Consider the following 18,293-nt stretch of genomic DNA (forward strand, 5'->3'; position numbering starts at 1 on the left):
TGTTCAAAGTTGTATCAATGTTGCTAATCAGTCAGATGATAATAGTGCTAGACATTCTTTCAAGTATGGGTAAGAACTATTTGATTGTCTAGAGTTAGATGGAATTTAGAGAAAATTGGGCTGAATAGGTTTATGGAGACTTGCTTTGTACCATACGGACCAGTAGTGTTTAGATTGTTTAAAAAAAATCATAAATCTTTCATAGGCCTTTTCTATATTAGGTTAATGTAAAAGTTATCCAAGGTCATGCTTAAAGAAGTGCCTTGTACCTGTTTTTGTGATAGTGGGCTAAAACACCATTCCAATAAAGCACACTAAGAGCATGTAGAGATCCATTGAGAACCAACCATTGTTAGCCAAGTTCAGTCTTGTCTTTGTAGTTGCGTACCTTGTAGGATGTGCAGCTGCTTTTCAATTCTTACAAGATGATTCTTTGTGATTAAGCCTCTTCTGGCCCCTGAGAAACAGTGGAATTTCTTCTTTTAGTAAAACAGTGAGTTGGAGATGAGCATGGACTGAATTAAAGCTTGTTTACACGAGCTTTACACCACAGTTTGAGAGAATAAGAGGAGGATGGTACAAGAAATAGGGGAGAAAAGAGAAGCTTTACCAAATTAGCAGTTCTTACTATTTAGGGGGGATATGAGATCAAAACCGTTATCATTTAAATGTTATTTTTTTGAATTTGTATTCTCAATGTGTTTGTATATTTAATTCAGGAGTTGGCAGCTGTTTCTGTAGAACTCCCAGATGTTCTGAAATCGCTCCAGTTGTGCAAACTAAAAGAAAAAGAGGTTATATTTCTAAAAGATGTAAAGAAAACCTTGGCAACACCTTATGTCATGAAACATCAGGTAAACATTTTGTATCTTCTTGCATGTCTTAATTACAGTAGCATTTTATTTGGCCTCATAAAGAGTTTAGTCATACCACGTTTCTTCTTGCTTGTGTTTTTGGGCCATCTTAGCCACAATAGTATTAATGTTGTTATATTTCTGCGGTTTCTTTAAAAGGAATGTAAGAAAATATCAAAATGAACTTGGTGCTTTCAAGTGCTGTGTTATTAACAGAAAATATTTAACAAATATTTAATTACGGTGCTGATCCCATGCTTCTGATAGGCTATAGTCCCTTCCACTGCTGATTTGGAAAGAAGATGAAACTTGTCATGTTACCTATCTCTGCTCTGCTCAGATATAGCTTTCATCCTTGGCAGACTTTTCTTCTTGAAACAGAGGTGCCAAAATTATGAAAATGTCAGGTGTTCGTAAAACTGAGGGGGCTTTTATTAAAAAAAATTTACAATTATAAATGTTATTAATTACATAATTTCAATGATTTTTATTTCTGATATAATCTCCAATATTATTATTATGTTATGAATTATATTATTTCCAATTATAAGCATTGTTAAGGCAAACTTCTTAAAGCCATATTAACTAATCATGCATGTTAAATTTAATTATGTTACATATAAGGTAAAAAATACCTTGCAGAAACAAATATCCTATAAACTGAAGTACTATTCAGCATAAACGTGCTTTGAAAAACTGTCTTCCTCTAGAGATTTTTAACATGCATCTTTAATTAATACGTTCTTGAGTACATACTATCAGGGTTGTATTACTCAGCCTTTTGTTTGTTTTATTGCAGTGATTTATTCAGAATGCAGAAGTTATGAAAATGAGTACGTTATTTTAACTATCACTCTACACAAACTGTTCCATTCATTTTCTTATCTTTAAAATATTTGTAAATTGTTTACTGTTCATAAAAATGCATTGAAGGAATCGCTTGTTACTCCTGACAGTTGAAATCATTCCAAGGTTCTTATGTTTCTTTTCTTGTTGCTCTCTTTTTCAAGAATCAGCTTCCTGAAGTGTTCTGTGTGATGAGACTGTCTCCTTCATTCCCAGCGATCAAAGCTGATTATATATTTACCTTGCTGAGCAAGTATACCACAGGCATAAGATACGCAGTGGAAATAAACTCATTGCAAAAACATCAAACAGAGACATCCCATGGAGAAGATGATGACACTAATCAGTCAGTTTCTTCGATTGAGGATGATTTTGTCACTGCTTTTGAACACTTAGATGAAGATGAGCTTTCAAAGATACAAAGTGCTGGTAAGTTCTTGCATGCTGTTGACTTGTAGAAATTATTTGAAATTCAGGCTGTTGGGATTTCATGAGAAAGTAAATGTAAATAGTAACTTCTTTTACATTAGTCATGTTTGGTAAAGAGGTATTATGCAATTGAGAATTTAATTTTTTTGCTGTTCTTTTCACAACTATCAACTCATAAACCAAAGATTCTAATCTCAGTGTTAGGTGCAGATCAAATAGAATCTTGTTCTACTTTGTGCACTAAAAAATACATGAATTTGTCAGTGATTAGATTAGTATAATAGGATTTGAAAAAAATGAAAGATTGCTTTAATCATGGAAGATCAGCTAGCATTTCACAATAATAACAAGCCCAGCAACTGCCATCAAAATCTGTCCGCAGTTTTCTGTAGTTCTGTGAAAATTCTTGGTTTTGAAGCAATCTTTTTCTTTTTCTTTTTTTTTTTTTTCCAGATGCATGCAGCTTGACTTCTCGAAACCATCGAGATGCTGCTTCACAGACCATCCCTGCTCAACGTTTAGAAGCTGTTGACTCAAAGATCCTTGTGGGTTCTGCACGTCGAAAGTCATCTGCCAGATCTTCTACTTTGATTGATATTTTGGGACTTAAGGAACTGTCCTCAGTAAAAAATTCAGTTACAACCTCAATTTCTGATCCTTGGATACAAAGGAGTTTCTATAAGCCATATAATCCTTCTGATCAAGATGTTAATTTTTTATGTAAAACATTGTTTTCCTCCTCTCCAGCTGAATCCTCTGAGTCGGATTGCTCCAGCCCAAGCCCCATCATCTTCTTAGATGAAGAAGGGTATCAAAAAAGCTTGAAGGCAAAACTTCAACTTCCAAAAATTCCAGTAGTGAAAGATGGTATAGAGGATTCAGACTCAGAAGTAAGTGAATTTTTTTGATAGTTTTGATCAGTTCGATGAGCTGGAGCAAGCCTTGGAAAACTCTTGTAAAGTTATTAGGGACCCCATCCTTAGGGAATCCCTCCCAGAAAAGGAGGACTGCACATGAACAACTGTCTTCTGCAAGCATTACAATGAATCCTCAGAAGTTCAAGTTTGATCGTCCCACTCTCCCAGCCAATGTAAAGAAACCAACTCCTCGTAAACCAGAATCACCATATAGCATTGTCTTGATGTCCCGGATTCACCTCGCCCAGTTTAAAACATCAGGGGAAGAGAATGGAGGCTTTTTCAGCCCTATTAGATCATCAGCTTTCAGTCCATTAGGGAGCTGTGGTTCTTCTGAATGTTTATGTGGAATTAATCTTTGGTGGAGATGGGGCAGGTCAAAATCACTATGATGCAGTTTATAACAGTTATTCAGCATATGCTGATAGTGTTTCATTTGAAATACTGGGTTTGTTTTTCATTCTAAGTCCTCATCAGAGCAAGTATGTGCAGGAAATGATTGAAACACAAAGGGATTGCTTTGAAAGAGAAAAAAGGTTCAAGCTGGAGATTCTCAAATGAAAACTAGTAAGGAGCCAGATAAACAAGCAAAATCTAAACATAAGTCATTAATGATTAGAGATAGCATTCAAAAATTTGCAACTGAATTAGTTGAAAAAAGTTTTTGGCAGTGCATTTAAAGACCTGCAAAAAGGCGTTTCTTCATGCACCAACTGCACTTGTCATTTGGCTGCTAGGTTGACTTCTTCAGTCTTTCAAATGGCTTTTTATGAGATAGGAAGACGTAGAGCAATCTCCCTGAAGGAGTGTGCCATTAATGGGATAGCAAACTTTTTGGTGAGCGAAGCTATAACTGGTGCTTTGAAAGAACTGCGGAACGTGAAGAAACAAATATTTACCAACACTGTCGCACGGTTTGCAGCAGACCTTGCTGAAGAGCTTGTGTTTGAAGGAATCATGGAAGTATGCCAGTTTTCGTATCCATCAACACCTACAGCTGCACAGGCCTTCATCATTTGATTACGAAGACAAAGTGGTAAGATCCTATGCCCAGAGATTGTCTGAATCTGTCATTCAGGAGGCTTTTATGTGAACTATTCCCAGGTTGATGTGACCTTCACAACACAAGCAAGCCATTAGTGTTTCCCATGGACACATTAAATATGTGAGGTGCAGAAAGTATGTTAGAGTCAACACAGACTTCCGCAGTTTTTCCTAATTTTACGATACAGTAGCACTGAAGCCAATCCGAGATTCCAAGAAGGAATATTCAGTACAGCAAGCTCTGTTTTGCACCTCTGGTGTTGTAAGTTCAATACCTGTGCCCTTAGCTGGAAGAGCTCTTTGTCAACATCAGGTTTCCTCTGATGCTTATAAAGCCAAAGTATCCACTGCTCTGAATGCTGATGACAATATGAAAGTATACAAAGACTCCACTCTTCCACTTTTCACAAGCAGAAAGAGAGAGGAGGAGGTTGCTTCTTTCAGAAATATATACCTAACTTCAGATCAAAGTACTGAAAGTACTCCATCATTCTTACATAACCAAAATGATACCAAACAAGCAAGTAACAGATCTGAAATGAACAATAATTCAGAATTAACAAGTGGGTCGAAAGGCATTAATACTTTCTCTGGAACTATGGTAGATATGATAGTAAATGAAGCTTATGAAGCCATAACCTCATCTAGAGTAACAAAAGCAGTAGAAGAATGTACAGATTTTTTAACAAGAAAAATAATTGATAAGAAACCTTATGTGCAGTGTATTGGTGAAGATTTCCCCAAGACTATGTTTGCAGATCACTTGGCCAAGTATGTCATAAAACAATCTGTGGATGAAAGTAAAACTGTATTACGCAGCACTGGTGAGAATTTAGCACGTAATGTAAGCTCACAGACTTACGCAGATATCAGTAGAAAAGAACAATGTGTGATAAAGAAGCAAGAGGCTGAGAAACAAAGTCATGTTTCTATAATGGTGGAACAACAACAGATGCCTTTGAATAATCCATGTAAATTTCTTCTTACTCCAGCTCATTCTGTTCAGTGTTTTTCAGAATCTAAAGGTTGTTGGCAGGAACAAAAAGGACACAGGTTTTCTTCAAAATCACCACCGCCTTGTTCCCCTGTCACGTTTGCTAGGCATGTTCTAGAGGACTTCACTGACACAGGAAGCTGCCTCAATAAACATACTTAAACAAGCCCTCAAAAAACCATGATACTCAAGAAACCGTCATCAGGACCTTTGACTTTACAGGAACAGGCTGATTGTTTTCTGCATGCAAATAGCTTTTCTTCAGTGATGTTTGGCAGTGAAGATGCTTTGCAGGTGGAAGATAAATCAAGTCTCAAAGATGGAAATAGCTGTGTAATGCCTGATACACCCCCACCAACTCCTTTAGTACCATGTCAAGGTAGTTCTGAGAGAAACCTGAGAAAACTATCTAAGAAACTCAAGGGAGAATTAGCAAAGGAATTTGCACCTGCAACACCACCTTCTACACCATACAATCCATCCATTACTGATTTGTCTGAAACTGAACATGACTCTTTGGAAAATGAGGAATTTATGCTGAAACTCATGCGGTCACTTTCTGAAGAAGTGGAAAGTAGTGAAGATGAAGATCATTCTGAAATGCCCGTTGAAAAAGAAGAGTGTTCAGAAAAAACAATTCAGTATGCAGATTGCTTAGCTACCCATATAATTTCAATGGCAACTGAAATGGCTGCTTCCCATTTAGATGGTAAAACAAATGAAAGAGAAACTGATAGATGGGTTCAGTTAGGTATGCAAAACAAAAGATGTGGTTATACTGCATTTATAAATATCCCAGAAGAGACTTGCAGTTCTTTATGGAATTATGCAGGTGATATGGCAGGAAAAGTCATCAATGAGGCCAAGAAAATCGTGAAATCAAGGCATTGTAAACTGTTGAGGTTGAAGCGGGTTAACTGTCAGATGGATTGCCTTTATCTGAGAAAGAGCGATAAAGATAATAGTTCAAAAGAACAGCGCTGTCCAGTGCGGGACCAGTGGCTGGGGGAGAGAGATTCATCTGTACTTCCTTTACCACAAGGTTCAGACATGACAGGTTTGACTTCCAAATACCCAAGCTGTGAAAGTGTGACTGACGAATACGCAGATCATATCATTCGAGTTTTGAAAAGAGAAGGTGGCAGTGCCGAACTGTTAATGGATCAGTACGCTAGCAGACTTGCTTACAGGTCTATCAAATCAGGCTTACAGCAAGCTGCTAGAAAAACCAAATGGAGATACAACAGAAAGACATTTCCTGGGCAAAATGCACCGGTAAATGGTAAGCTGGAGCTGATCAAAGGAGTGGACAAAGATGCAGTACAGCAAGTGAAAAGCAACATTCATCGCTGTGAAGACCAAATTTACGAAAGGAGTGTCGGCACACAGAGAACAGAATGTACAGAGTTGTTACATTTTTCAGAATCCCTTGCTCACAGTATCACTTGTGATGTCAGGAAGAAATTGAAAATGTCGGGAGCAAGTTTGTCAAAGTCTCTGACAGATTCCTGTCTGTATAAAAAGACTGAATTTGAGGAAGTTACAGGGGATCTTGTTAAAACAAGATTTTCTAGGACATTTCTTCCTTTCTCCCCAGATCATAAACTGTATCATAGTACAGGAAGTTTAAATCAAAATGGCTACAGTGAAGGCATAATTCAAGCTATAGAACAATACGCTAGGAAAGTAGCAGATGATACTCTAGAAATGAGTTTAGAGTCGGCTGTTCTCCATGTGGCTGAAAACAGAAAAAATGGGGATAGGCTCTCATACATTGAGAAACTGTCTCCTTTTTCTGGAACTGTCTGTAGATGCTGCAGCATGAAGGAACATCGGTACTGTACAGAAAGTACATCCCATCATCTACCCGTGCAAGAATCCGCCGTTCCAGTGAGGTGTTTTCTTCATTCTGGATTGAGTGGTGCCTGTCAAAAATCAAAAGTGTTTCAGCTTGATATTCCTAAAATTCACATTGATGTAGAACAGAAGACAGTGTTTTCTGACAAGGCGTCTACTGCGGCCATAGAGAAAGCAGAAGGAGAGCTGAGTTACACAAGTCTGACAGCAGACAGTGGTATTGGACAAGATGGAGTCAGTTTTGCTGAAAGCCTTACTACTGAAATAATGACATCAGCTATGACTAATATTGGTCAGGCAGTTAACATAAGGTAATACTGATATTTCTCTTATTTGTTGCATTCTATACCAGAAAAAAAGAAGGATTGTTAATTCAAATACGTGCTCAGAAGGAATTTTTGATTTTGAAATTTTTTTTAGAAAGATACATGTTATAGTCTGTTTTCTTTTTATTTTTCTGGTGATATTTAAATGATTCAGAACCAGAAAAAAAATTACTTTTTTCCCCCCTGTGGGAGCTTGAAACCAAGGTTTCTATGTATATCAGCACACATGTGTTCCAGTAGGGGACTAATAAGTGGAACTTACTATTTCAACTTGAAATACTGTTATTTGTACCTACAGTAGAGAATAGTAGACCTTATGGGTTTTGTTGATCTGTAAGCCATGACAGAATCCAGGTTTGTTCTCTACCTGTATTTCCTCTTCTGTGCTAAAAAATAAAAGTAATTTATTTTTACTTTTGTCAGTAGGACTAACATCTGGTACTGGTCACACTAACCATAGCTTTGTAGTATGAAGGCTTTATTTTGATGATGGCTGTGTTGTGACAGTGTCCTTATTATTAGAAAAAAATCTACAGCCCCTTACTTTAACTAAAAAACAACTTACTAAAACACACTTTAGCTTATAAAATAGTAATACAATGGACAAGGATCTGACTTTCAAATTCTTGTGTGTATGAGAGACCTGGGGCTTTTTAGTCTGGAGAAGACTGAGAGGGGATCTGATTAATGTGTATAAATATATGAGGGCTGGGTGTCAAGAGGAAAGGGGCAACCTCTTTTCACTTGTGCCCTGCGATAGGACAAGGGGCAATGGATGCAAGCTAGAGCACAGGAAGTTCAACCTCAACATGAGGAAGAACTTCTTTACCGTAAGGGTTACAGAGCACTGGAACAGGCTCCCCAGAGAGGCTGTGGAGTCTCCTTCTCTGGAGACTTTCAAGACCCATCTGGATGTGTTCCTGTATAACCTGCCCTAGATCTTTTCCTGGTTTCTAGAGGGGCATTGTGATGAATAATAAAATTCATTTTTATGTTCAGTGGCTAATGCACACCGTGGGACTGAGCTAAATTTTTTAAGGTTTGATATGAAACACATACCAGCAGCATAGAAGTGCTCGTAAGATGTATATTGTGGCTCTCTGCACAACAGGGTTGAGTCCTTATTCACTGTGTGACAAAAAAAAAAAAGTAATGTGGTGATGTTTTTCTATACTTACAGTATCAAAGATGACACTTTGTTTCTGAATCACTTCTTAAAAAATATTATTTAAAAATTCCAGTTAGAATGTGGCAGCAATAAACCGCAGGGTTCAAAGAGATACTGTTTATTTTGTCTGTGACAAGGAGGTGATACTAGGCTTTTACTATGACAAAATTTATAAATGTTTCTTACATTATCATCTAATTTATGGTATGTAATGCATATGTTTCTTGAGAAGCTGCCTTGAGTGGTGAAAAGAACTGCTGCTAATGCTGATATAACTGTAAATAAAAATGGGGTAAAAATCACCTTTGTATTACCCAGATGGGTTCCAATTCAAGCTACATATTTGTCCGCACAAATTTGTGCTCACTGGAGCAAAGTGTTATCAGTGATGTGGTTAAGGTTGGCTTTTCAAATAGTGAATGGGACAGTGGCTGCTTGCTATAGTGGTAGTAGGATGATGATTTTTCTTGAACTTTCTACCACTTCATCTGTATATAGATAATCACAGTTTTCCCCTGAAAGTTAGTTCATAACTGTGTGTTCTCATATTGTAACTTTTTTTATAAGGAGTTGAAACTTCTTTAAAGTTATCAAACTGGATCTTTTGAAGTGTCTTCTAAAGACTACATTTATTGTGCATACCTGCTTGATTGTTTTTTGGATAAAAAATTTAAATTGATTTCCTGAGGGAAAAATTCTGTACAAGTCATGTGTTGTTACACTTTCTTGAAGCAGGAAGACAAATCTTTATCTACAGGAAGATACTTTTTAAAAAATGGAATCCTAACTAAACTTAAGCACTTTACCTGCAATAGCAGACCACCTAGTTGGTTGTGCCAAAAGCAGGCAGGGGAAAATAGCCGAACTGTCCTATGGTGAACAAGTTCAAAAATGTTAAGGCTTCTGCTTGAAGAGTGTACCTTGATATACACTCTGTATACAATGCCTTCTATACTTTATAGCAAATAATCTTCCAAATGAGATCATTATTTGTGCCATTCCCTTTGTCTTCTAGTAAAAGAATTCCAAATAGCAATCCCTGACCTAAGCCTGTTGAAATTTCAAATTCATTTCGTTGCTCCATTTCGTGTGTTGAGAATAGGGTACAAATTAAGGGATTCCACACGCCTTTTTTTTTTTCCTCCTTGGAATCTAATATCTTTGAAATGGTGTTAAATTGCTGTAAATGAACTAACATAGATCGGTATGAAATGCAGTGATGTTTTTGTCTTAAATTTTTGTTTAGCTCTGTTGGAAAAGAAGGATTTCACTCTGTTGAATCTATTGTTAGCCAGCAGATGAGTCTTAGTATTGGTGATGATAGCACTGGGAGTTGGTCCAATCTAAGTTTTGAAGATGAACATCCTGATGAGAGCAGCAGTTTTCTTCACCTCAGTGACAGGTAACTATAAACATGTTACTATAGTTAAAACAGTTGTCTTGACATCAAATAATGTGGCATCGAGTGGTTTTCTCCTGGGAGTTGGGGGAGAAGAGATTATTTTGTCTTCAACACACAGTGACTTTTTTATTTAAAATGGCTCTAATATTATGTTTGTGTTTTCTTACAAAATATTGTTGCCTAAGAATGTTCATACTATACACTCTGTAAAATATGTGTAGTATGCATCGTCATTGATGTCAGAGTGTCACATCAAGTAAAACTGTACATATATAATTTTAAGTATTAGCAAATGATGCAGGTGATTTAAAAACAACCACAGTGTATAAAATACAACTTGAAAGTGCTATTTATAAGTTGTGCTCTGAAATACTAAAACTTAATCGTTGAGAATGTGCTTTATGTAAATTCATCTATTCTTGAAAAGGAGTAATATGAGCTTAATTTGCACGAGGAGCTTTAACAGCTGTTTTTGTCTTTTTTGGGGACTTGAATTTATAAGCTGTTCTAACTGATATTGGTGGAGTATTTATGTACTACTAACCACAAGCTTACAGGTGTGTAATATTGGAACTTACCTGTTTAGGGTAGTAACTTTTTCCACAGAGCTTCTCACTACACTTCCCCTGGCTGATTGATAACTAACAAGTATCAGAATGGGAATTCTAAAAATCTGCAATGTCTCTGCCTGTTGCCAGGGAAAATTATATTGAGAGTTGTGGCCCAAGCTTTTATCTAAGGAGTATATGAGGAATGAATAAACTTAGTTTTTTATGATTGATGTACATTTTATGTTACTGTGGAAAGTTCAGCGTTTTTTGTTGAAGAATATCAGAAATGGGGGAGAGGCGTTTTTCTTTTTGGTTAGTACTTCCAGCATCACTTACGTAACATACAAATAGCTTATTGGTACCAAAGTGAAACTACTCACTTAAATGTCTATAATATATTTTATGTTTTGCTTAATTAAAAATTTTAATCAAATCACTACTATAATTTATCACTCAGACAACTGAATAATTTTGTAAGAGAATGGATTACCTTGAAGTTATCTTAAAACATCATCTGTTGAATGAGTGAAAATGAGTTAGACTTACATGATGAAATTCAGAGCATAAGGAAGAATATTCAGCGTATTGGCAGTTACAAACAGTGAATAAAATATAGGTTAGTTGATGCTGAGGGAAAAAAAGTGTAAAAAAATTGCTGGACCTGTCATGCCCATGTTGTATTTGTTGTTTGTTCATGATCCCCAAAGCAGATTTAAATGAAAAGAAAGTAATTTCTATAACTTGCAAGAAAATCTGTGGCTCATTAGAAGAGGAATGACCTACATTAGCATTTTACTCAGAGAAAAGGAAGGCATAGTTTGGTTAGCAAGGTGTTGGCAGAAGAAACTGGCATGTGCAAATTGATCAGCTAGTTTTACAAAACTAACTGTGGATTGGTAGCAGCACATGTGTTCATTTGTGTTGCTGAGGTTTAGCAGGTGGAAGTGACAGGATCTGGCGTTATTGGCCTGAATAAAAAGGCATGGGGGTGAGACCTTCTGTAACAAAAAAAGATTCAGTAATAACACCGTTTGTGGAACAGTGTTAGCATCTTCTAAGGAAATAAAAATTGCATGGCAGTGATGAAGATTTATTGCTTTTATTTCCTTTTTTTAACATAAACAGTTATATTAAACAGGAAAATGGCATTCAGTCATAGAGGGGCATTCATTATGCAGTTACAACAGTTGAAAGCTTGGGGTTTTGTTTTTTCCTTGTTTTGTGGGTGTTTTTTTTTTCCCTATGGTTAGGGCCATCTGTTTAAAATATATTATGCTGATTATATGTAAACCACGTCGATTTGAAACATTTAAATGTATTATCAGGTAGCATTGCTCCCCTGGCAGCTATTTCTTAATGCAAGTGGCTTCCTTCTGTCTAAGAAGCTGTGAGCAGTTTTGCTCGTACCATCTTTGAGGTACTAGATATCATTAGAGCAATTTGTTTGTAGTGCTGGTACGATATAATTAAGTGGCATAGTGAATATTAAGCACGTTTTACTTGGTGAGGGAGGACGTCTCCCTTCCCCCAGTATTTTCCAGGCTGTTTGCAGTATTCAGTGGTTACTGGTACCTGAGATTCCTTTAGATGACATTTTGAAAATAATCTTCATAGTAATAAACCTAGAGGTTGCATTAACGGTAGTTGAAATTTTTTTGGAACACAGGATCACAATTCCCAGAAAACAACACAACAATACAAGTGACAGTGGTCAAGTTCAATTTACCTTGCTTTGCTTTATTTCAGGGGAAAAAAAGACATTTTTTTGTAGTAGCTCCGTTGAAACGGTACGTGCCCTCTGCATCTTGGATCAGTATAGAAAGTGTACTTTGGTACTTCACAGAGGATTAAACTATGTGTAAACAAGGGAGCAAGACAACTTGGAAGGAATTATCAAAGCATGATCTCTGCAGTTCCATTTGAATGGAAATAGGAATGAAAGTTCTTTAGCAGACTTGGTAAAGTTAGTTATGCAGGGGAGTGCTTGGATCTTCTGCTTTGTGTGCCTAGTGTTAGCAACTTAAATTTAGAAATAAAATAGTCTTAAGCTTTCTCTATAGTTAATGTATAGGTGTAAGCACAGACACAGGCGTTTCCAGGGGATGAATCAGAGCATCTGGATTAGGTTATAATTCAGAGCAGAAGCCTCTTGCCTTTGATTGTATGTAGATAACTCAGAATCTCAAAGCAGATGATCTGAGTTATAGTTCCTGTATATACAATATATATTTAAAAGTTTGTAAAGCTTTTCTTGTAATTCTTCTGCTGGCTCATGTAGAAGAGATGCATGAAGCCTTATAGGAGCATTATAATGCCTTTGTCTGTTTATTGCTGCTTCTGTAGTTGCAAGACTTTATTTTCAAGACTGTTAATTTGGCATCTTAAAATAAAGGTCACATTACAAAGAAGTCTCATATATTGCTATGCATTGTAATCATATGGTTCAATATAGATGAGATTATTTCAGACCAAATTTGACCTCTATAAAATATATTAATCTCTTACCTCATCAGCACAGTAGTATGCATGAGGTCATTCTATTAGATTGCAAATACTTTTTTTCCTTTAGTCCAAGAACTGGGGCAGTTTTTACTTCTGCTTACGTTATGCATCTATACCTTTCAGTGAAAAAGGCTGTTTTGAGTGCAAAGTATTGGTATTAATAGGCTATATTAAATCTTTTCTATACATGTAATTCAAACCAATTTTAGTACTTCATATGTACTGTGGTAGTCTCACACAGTAACTTGAGACATGTTCTTAAAACCAGGTTTGTATTCTCTGTGCAAATCAAGTTGGAAGCTTCTGCTCCTTCATTTTCTTTTTTCTTTTTTGCATAATGAGAGAACTGTTTGATTGTTCTTTGCACATATAGTCTAAATAAGCAACAATGTGCTGAATGAAGCACCTGCAACTTTTGAATTTTTTTTTCCTGTTAGGGTGTGTTCATATCACAGGGTTGCTAGCCTGCTGTTATAGTTTTGAAATTAGGATCCCAAGCAGGCATACTGGAAAGCAAAGGACACTGATAGGTGATACTGTTACTGGCAGACACTTGAAAGAGATTTATGTCTATCTCTTGAAATGTTTCTTTCCACCATTTGTGGTTTTAAATGTTACTGTTTGCCTTGAGTAGAGTGAGTGGAAAGAGGAGCTTTAGCAGTCACACAAAACAGGTGAAGAAAGCATCTTTTTGCAGCAGTTGTTCTCTGGAGTTACTTCATGGCTTGTCATACCATCCATAGTAGACAATCTAGCTTTCTCAAAGAGCGCTGGTTATCTTGAAATCCTATTCTTGAAAGGCTTCCAGATGTGCTCTGGTGGAGGTGTGAAGTTGGGGAACAGAGATTTGATCATATGAGTAGATCAGTCTTGTACATAAGCACAGGCTTAACAAACTCTGCTAATTATAATGCCTACAACGTACCAGTGTAAGGACATGCTCATTTTTTTCAGTTCCTCACATTGGCTTGAATGTAGTAATGGAATAAATGCAGTATGTTTATGAACTGTGAGTGAAGTAATATTTTTAGTATTGTTTTCACTGATGTATAAACCCCCCTATTTTTAAAAGATCTGCTTATAGAACAATATTCAGAATAAAAAAAAAATTATTTGCTCTAAGAATTCCTTCTCATCAGGCTGTTGGAGATCATTACTGGATTTTTGGAATGAGGTGGAAGGATTTTACTTGTGCAGTTGTCTTCACAATGTATAACTTTATGAATGTTTAGACAGTCCTTAAGCAAATATTATAGTTGTAATCCATATTCCTATGAATAATCATATTGAAGTTGTTGAGCTTGTATAAATAACAAGCAATGTGCTTAGACCTGAGGACAGAATTACTGCTAGCACCGATCTGGAAATAATGAGTACAAGTTAATACTTTCACCTGTGTACTGAAACTTGGAAGTTTTACATTATTGTGCACATTGGTGCTCTGATTAGCATTGACAATCTTGTTTGTACTCTGTTCCAGCAAACCTGTTCAGGAAGTTTCAGTGCTCTTGCATTAAATGTCTTGACAAAACAGCTATAAGGAAAATGAAGGTTCTAGTTTCAGCTATTGTTCTTTTCTAGTTCAGCTGTGTTCTCTTCTTCTCCTGGCAGTAATGGTAACAGCAGTAGCTGGAGCAGTCTTGGTTTAGAAGGGGATATGTATGAGGAGAATTTATCCTTTCCAACATCAGACAGGTTGGTTGAGTTGAGAAATATAAACCAGATGGGTTCCTCATAATTAATGCATGAAATCATCATTTTGGAAAATAAAAATCCAGTGCATTTTTTATGCTGATACATTATTCACACTCTTCTCACTTAATCACAATATGATTTTTTCATTAATTAATCCATACTGAATGGTTAAATTTTGCTGTGCTAAATGGATGAATGTGTTCTGCTTGCAGAATGAAAGGTCCCTTTTGTGCATGTTCTTGCTTGCAGTTTTACAAGTCTTTAGATTTACTTTTTCATGCAACCTAGAGCTTGCTTCCTACAGGATTTCTGTTTTTTTCCTTTAGCTTGTGGAAACTTTCAAAGTTGCCTGATAATTGTTTTTTGTAGAACACTTCTGACTTACAATTTTGAATAACCTATAGCTGTTCATACCTGTGACATAAGATGGCTCAACCTTTTCACATATGAAGCAAAACTAAACTGTCCTCCTTCATTAAAATCTATAAGTTTTCTTCTTATTTTAAAATGTCTTCATCCTACAATCCTTTTTAACACCTCTTTTTTTTTTCATCTCTTCTCCTTTCTTTCCCTAAGAGCAAATCTTGTGAAGCTGATGATAAATCTGTTTCCAACATGAAATGGTGTGAGAAGCAAAGCTTCTTTTCATGATCACTTCTTAATTCTTTTATGATCTTCCTGTCCTTTAACCTTCATTATGGTTTTAGGATTGACTACATTAACTGTGCATATATTGGGTTGGATTAATATTTTAGTTTTATTTTTAAAATACAGTGATGGAACAGAAGATAAAGATGAAGACTCCAAGGATGCTGTAGAAGGTAATTTCAATTCCAGCATATACTGCTGTTCTTGACCTGTGCACTCTACATGAATTATTTTGTTAATTCTTTGCTTCTGTAGTCTGCAAAACAAGGCGACAACCCTGTTATTCCCTATTGATCATAGTGCGTGTCAGTCAGGTGTCAGAATATATTCTTAGATTAATACCCTACATACACCTCTTAATGCACTGAAATTTACTGCGTTTGGAAAATGCTAGTCTCTGATGCTCACACATGTACTTAATAACGTAAGGTAGTGAACTCTGATCAGCTTGTTGAAAGCGTAAATTTATATGCATAGAATAACTTCTTTGTAAAATATTTGATAAGGAGCCATGGCAATGCGTCTGCATGGCTATGTTCGAGATACTGAAGAAGTTATTCAAACTGGCCATATTAACCTTGGGAGAGAAGACATGAGAAGCAATGAAAAAGCTTGGATTTGATACGTTTGCTATAATCTCTTTCTTCTTAGAGAAATCTAAAATAAGAGTCTATCCAGAATCTTGTTACAGCTTTCTGGTTCATAGAAGATCTCTGCACTGGTTCCAGTCTGATTGAAGTGACAAAGATTGTCAACTCAAATGAGAACAGCCTGAATATCCACTGTATGAGGCTGATTTAAAGATGAGCTGATGTTAGAGCAAGTTGTAACAGAGCTTTTATTTGTGTTGGATGTATTCTGAAGATGAAATAAGCATTTCAAGGAACCTCTTCTACCTGCTTACAGAGGATATTCAGCTGCGTTGCACATCTTCAAATAGTCTTGATGTAAGCAGAAAGATGTGTGGTCATATTTTTTTTTTTTTTTTCTTTTTTTAAGCTCCTGGAAAAAATGTATGGAAATGAACCACATATCTTACTTTTATTTTTTTTAAAATCAGATCTGACTGTAAGGTTATAAGGAAATAAAACTAAACTAAATTATTGAGTATTTTTTCCTCAGAATAATTATAACTAAAATATTTTCTACTCTGTAGGTTTCATCTAGGTTATCAATATACCATTGCTTTCTTTTGGTCTCGACTTTAAAAAGTTCTAGCATCTCAAATGTTCAAATTGCTTCATTAAAATAGTGCTTGATTTTATTTGTTTACAGAGACTGCTCTATACTGTGTTAAGGATTTTCTAGTAAAATTTTTTCAGTTTAATTTATTCACTGTCTCACTACTGTTTTGAAAAGACTCTTGCTGTTACTTTAATTGTAGGACCATTTAAATAGTATTCTAGGTAGAAAACCTTTGTACCTGGTCTTGTACATTTGGAAGTTCTGTTCATGTCATACCTAGAAATGTCTGGCTTTTTCTAAGCTGACTGCACTTTGTTCACCAAAGCATTTGAAACAAAGCCTTGTTATTACCAAATGTACATCTAACTAAAAAATACATCAACATTTCTCAGTGATACATTACCACAATGCTTTCCATCCACTAAATGTCATAATTTTTTTTTATAATTGGTTCTTTCTCCTGTAACGACATTAGATTTTGGGGCTCCTAGACAAATATTCTGTTATCCACCAAAAGCACGCTTATGTTGACATTTCCACTAGTTAATTTTCTCTCTCTTTTATCTCCTGGGGGAATCTATTTCGTCTTGCTTAACTTTGTCAGTTAGGAATGAATACTTTACGTACCTCAGTTTTCATAAGCTTGATTGGAAGAGTAGTGAGATTGAGGTAAACTGCGCATGAACGTGTGTTTTTATTGCAAATATATTCCTTGTTTCTAGAGAGTTAAGTCCAGTCGTCTGAAAGTAGAGACTTCAAGAACAGCTTGGGGAGCGCTATGCATATGCTTAGTTGGCTCAGAGTGTTTCAAAGGATTACTGTCATAGCCGGATACAGAAATTCAGCGTGGGAACGGAAGATGACAATACTGTAGTTTCTCTGTGTTACTAATGCAACTGCGCTTTCAATACTGTGTTAATTTTTGGAACTCGTGCTGTAAAAGAAGTGTTGAAAAATTGGATAGGCCTCAGTAAAAACAGCACTATATTTTGGAAAAACTCAGAAGCAGTCTGATCAGTCTGCCTGTACGGGAGAGAATTCTGAAATACACGCTTTTCAAAAATTTAGTAGATGAAGGCATAGCAAAAAATAGCAGCTGGAAATAGAAATGACTGATGGACAATGTGAGAGCCATTGCTGTTCAGTTTATGAAAGGCTGTGTTAAATTCCTTGTCGTTTGGAATACACATTAAAGTTTAGATGTCTTTTAATACTCAGCTGTGTTTGCATACAATCGTAAATGGGATAAACAGTACTTCCTTATGTGAAAGTACAGAAACACTTCAGCATGATTTTTTTCCTTTCACATTATCAGTGTGTGCTAAATTGAGGTTTTTAAGATAATATAGTCTAAACAGTGAACTACAGAGACCTTTTTGAAACATTTGAAGCTATAGATTTGATGATTTTGTTTTTAATGTTAGGTTTGGAGCAAATACGAAAGACTTTAACAATAGCGAATATTGATCTGGAACCAAATCTAGTGGACCCCCAGCTCAGAGCAGCACTCCAGTGGCTGGCAGCTTCTGAAACAGAGGTGTCTGATCTTCACTTTCATGACACTGCCACGAGGGAATTTGTCTTTGTAAGTACTTGGGTTTGATGGGTGGTGGGGAAAGGGAAGGATTTGCTTGATTTCCATTTGCTGTGATACACCAGCTGCTACTACTTTATATGCCACTCAGTAATAATGAGGTATTTGCTGTTGAGGAAAATCATTATTTAAATCCTGAGAGGTCAAAGTGCAACAGTCCGTTTAGCCTGTGCATGTACCATACATAAAACAGTATTAATTAAAGCTGAGTTAACTTGTGTCACAAGTTGTTTTCCTTGTTTTACTCCAAAGAGCATACAATTACAGCTTTTTTGTTTAAT

At 36.1% G+C, this 18,293-nt stretch overlaps 1 protein-coding gene across 1 annotated transcript in view; it reads left to right on the forward strand.

Moving 5' to 3' along the window:
• AKAP11 (A-kinase anchoring protein 11) overlaps nt 1–18,293 on the forward strand; it is a 44,467-nt gene that overhangs the window by 17,354 nt on the left and 8,820 nt on the right. Inside the window, 18 exon segments of the mRNA XM_068425400.1 lie at nt 720–854; nt 1,865–2,129; nt 2,583–3,028; nt 3,030–3,101; nt 3,103–3,265; nt 3,268–3,296; nt 3,298–3,405; nt 3,407–3,494; nt 3,497–3,708; nt 3,710–4,051; nt 4,053–4,133; nt 4,136–4,177; nt 4,179–4,214; nt 4,216–4,267; nt 4,270–7,252; nt 9,682–9,837; nt 15,360–15,406; nt 17,843–18,003. Coding sequence (XP_068281501.1) covers nt 720–854; nt 1,865–2,129; nt 2,583–3,028; nt 3,030–3,101; nt 3,103–3,265; nt 3,268–3,296; nt 3,298–3,405; nt 3,407–3,494; nt 3,497–3,708; nt 3,710–4,051; nt 4,053–4,133; nt 4,136–4,177; nt 4,179–4,214; nt 4,216–4,267; nt 4,270–7,252; nt 9,682–9,837; nt 15,360–15,406; nt 17,843–18,003 — 5,418 coding nt within the window.

Source organism: Nyctibius grandis, chromosome 2 (assembly GCF_013368605.1).
Source record: "Nyctibius grandis isolate bNycGra1 chromosome 2, bNycGra1.pri, whole genome shotgun sequence".
Lineage (NCBI taxonomy): Eukaryota > Metazoa > Chordata > Aves > Nyctibiiformes > Nyctibiidae > Nyctibius > Nyctibius grandis.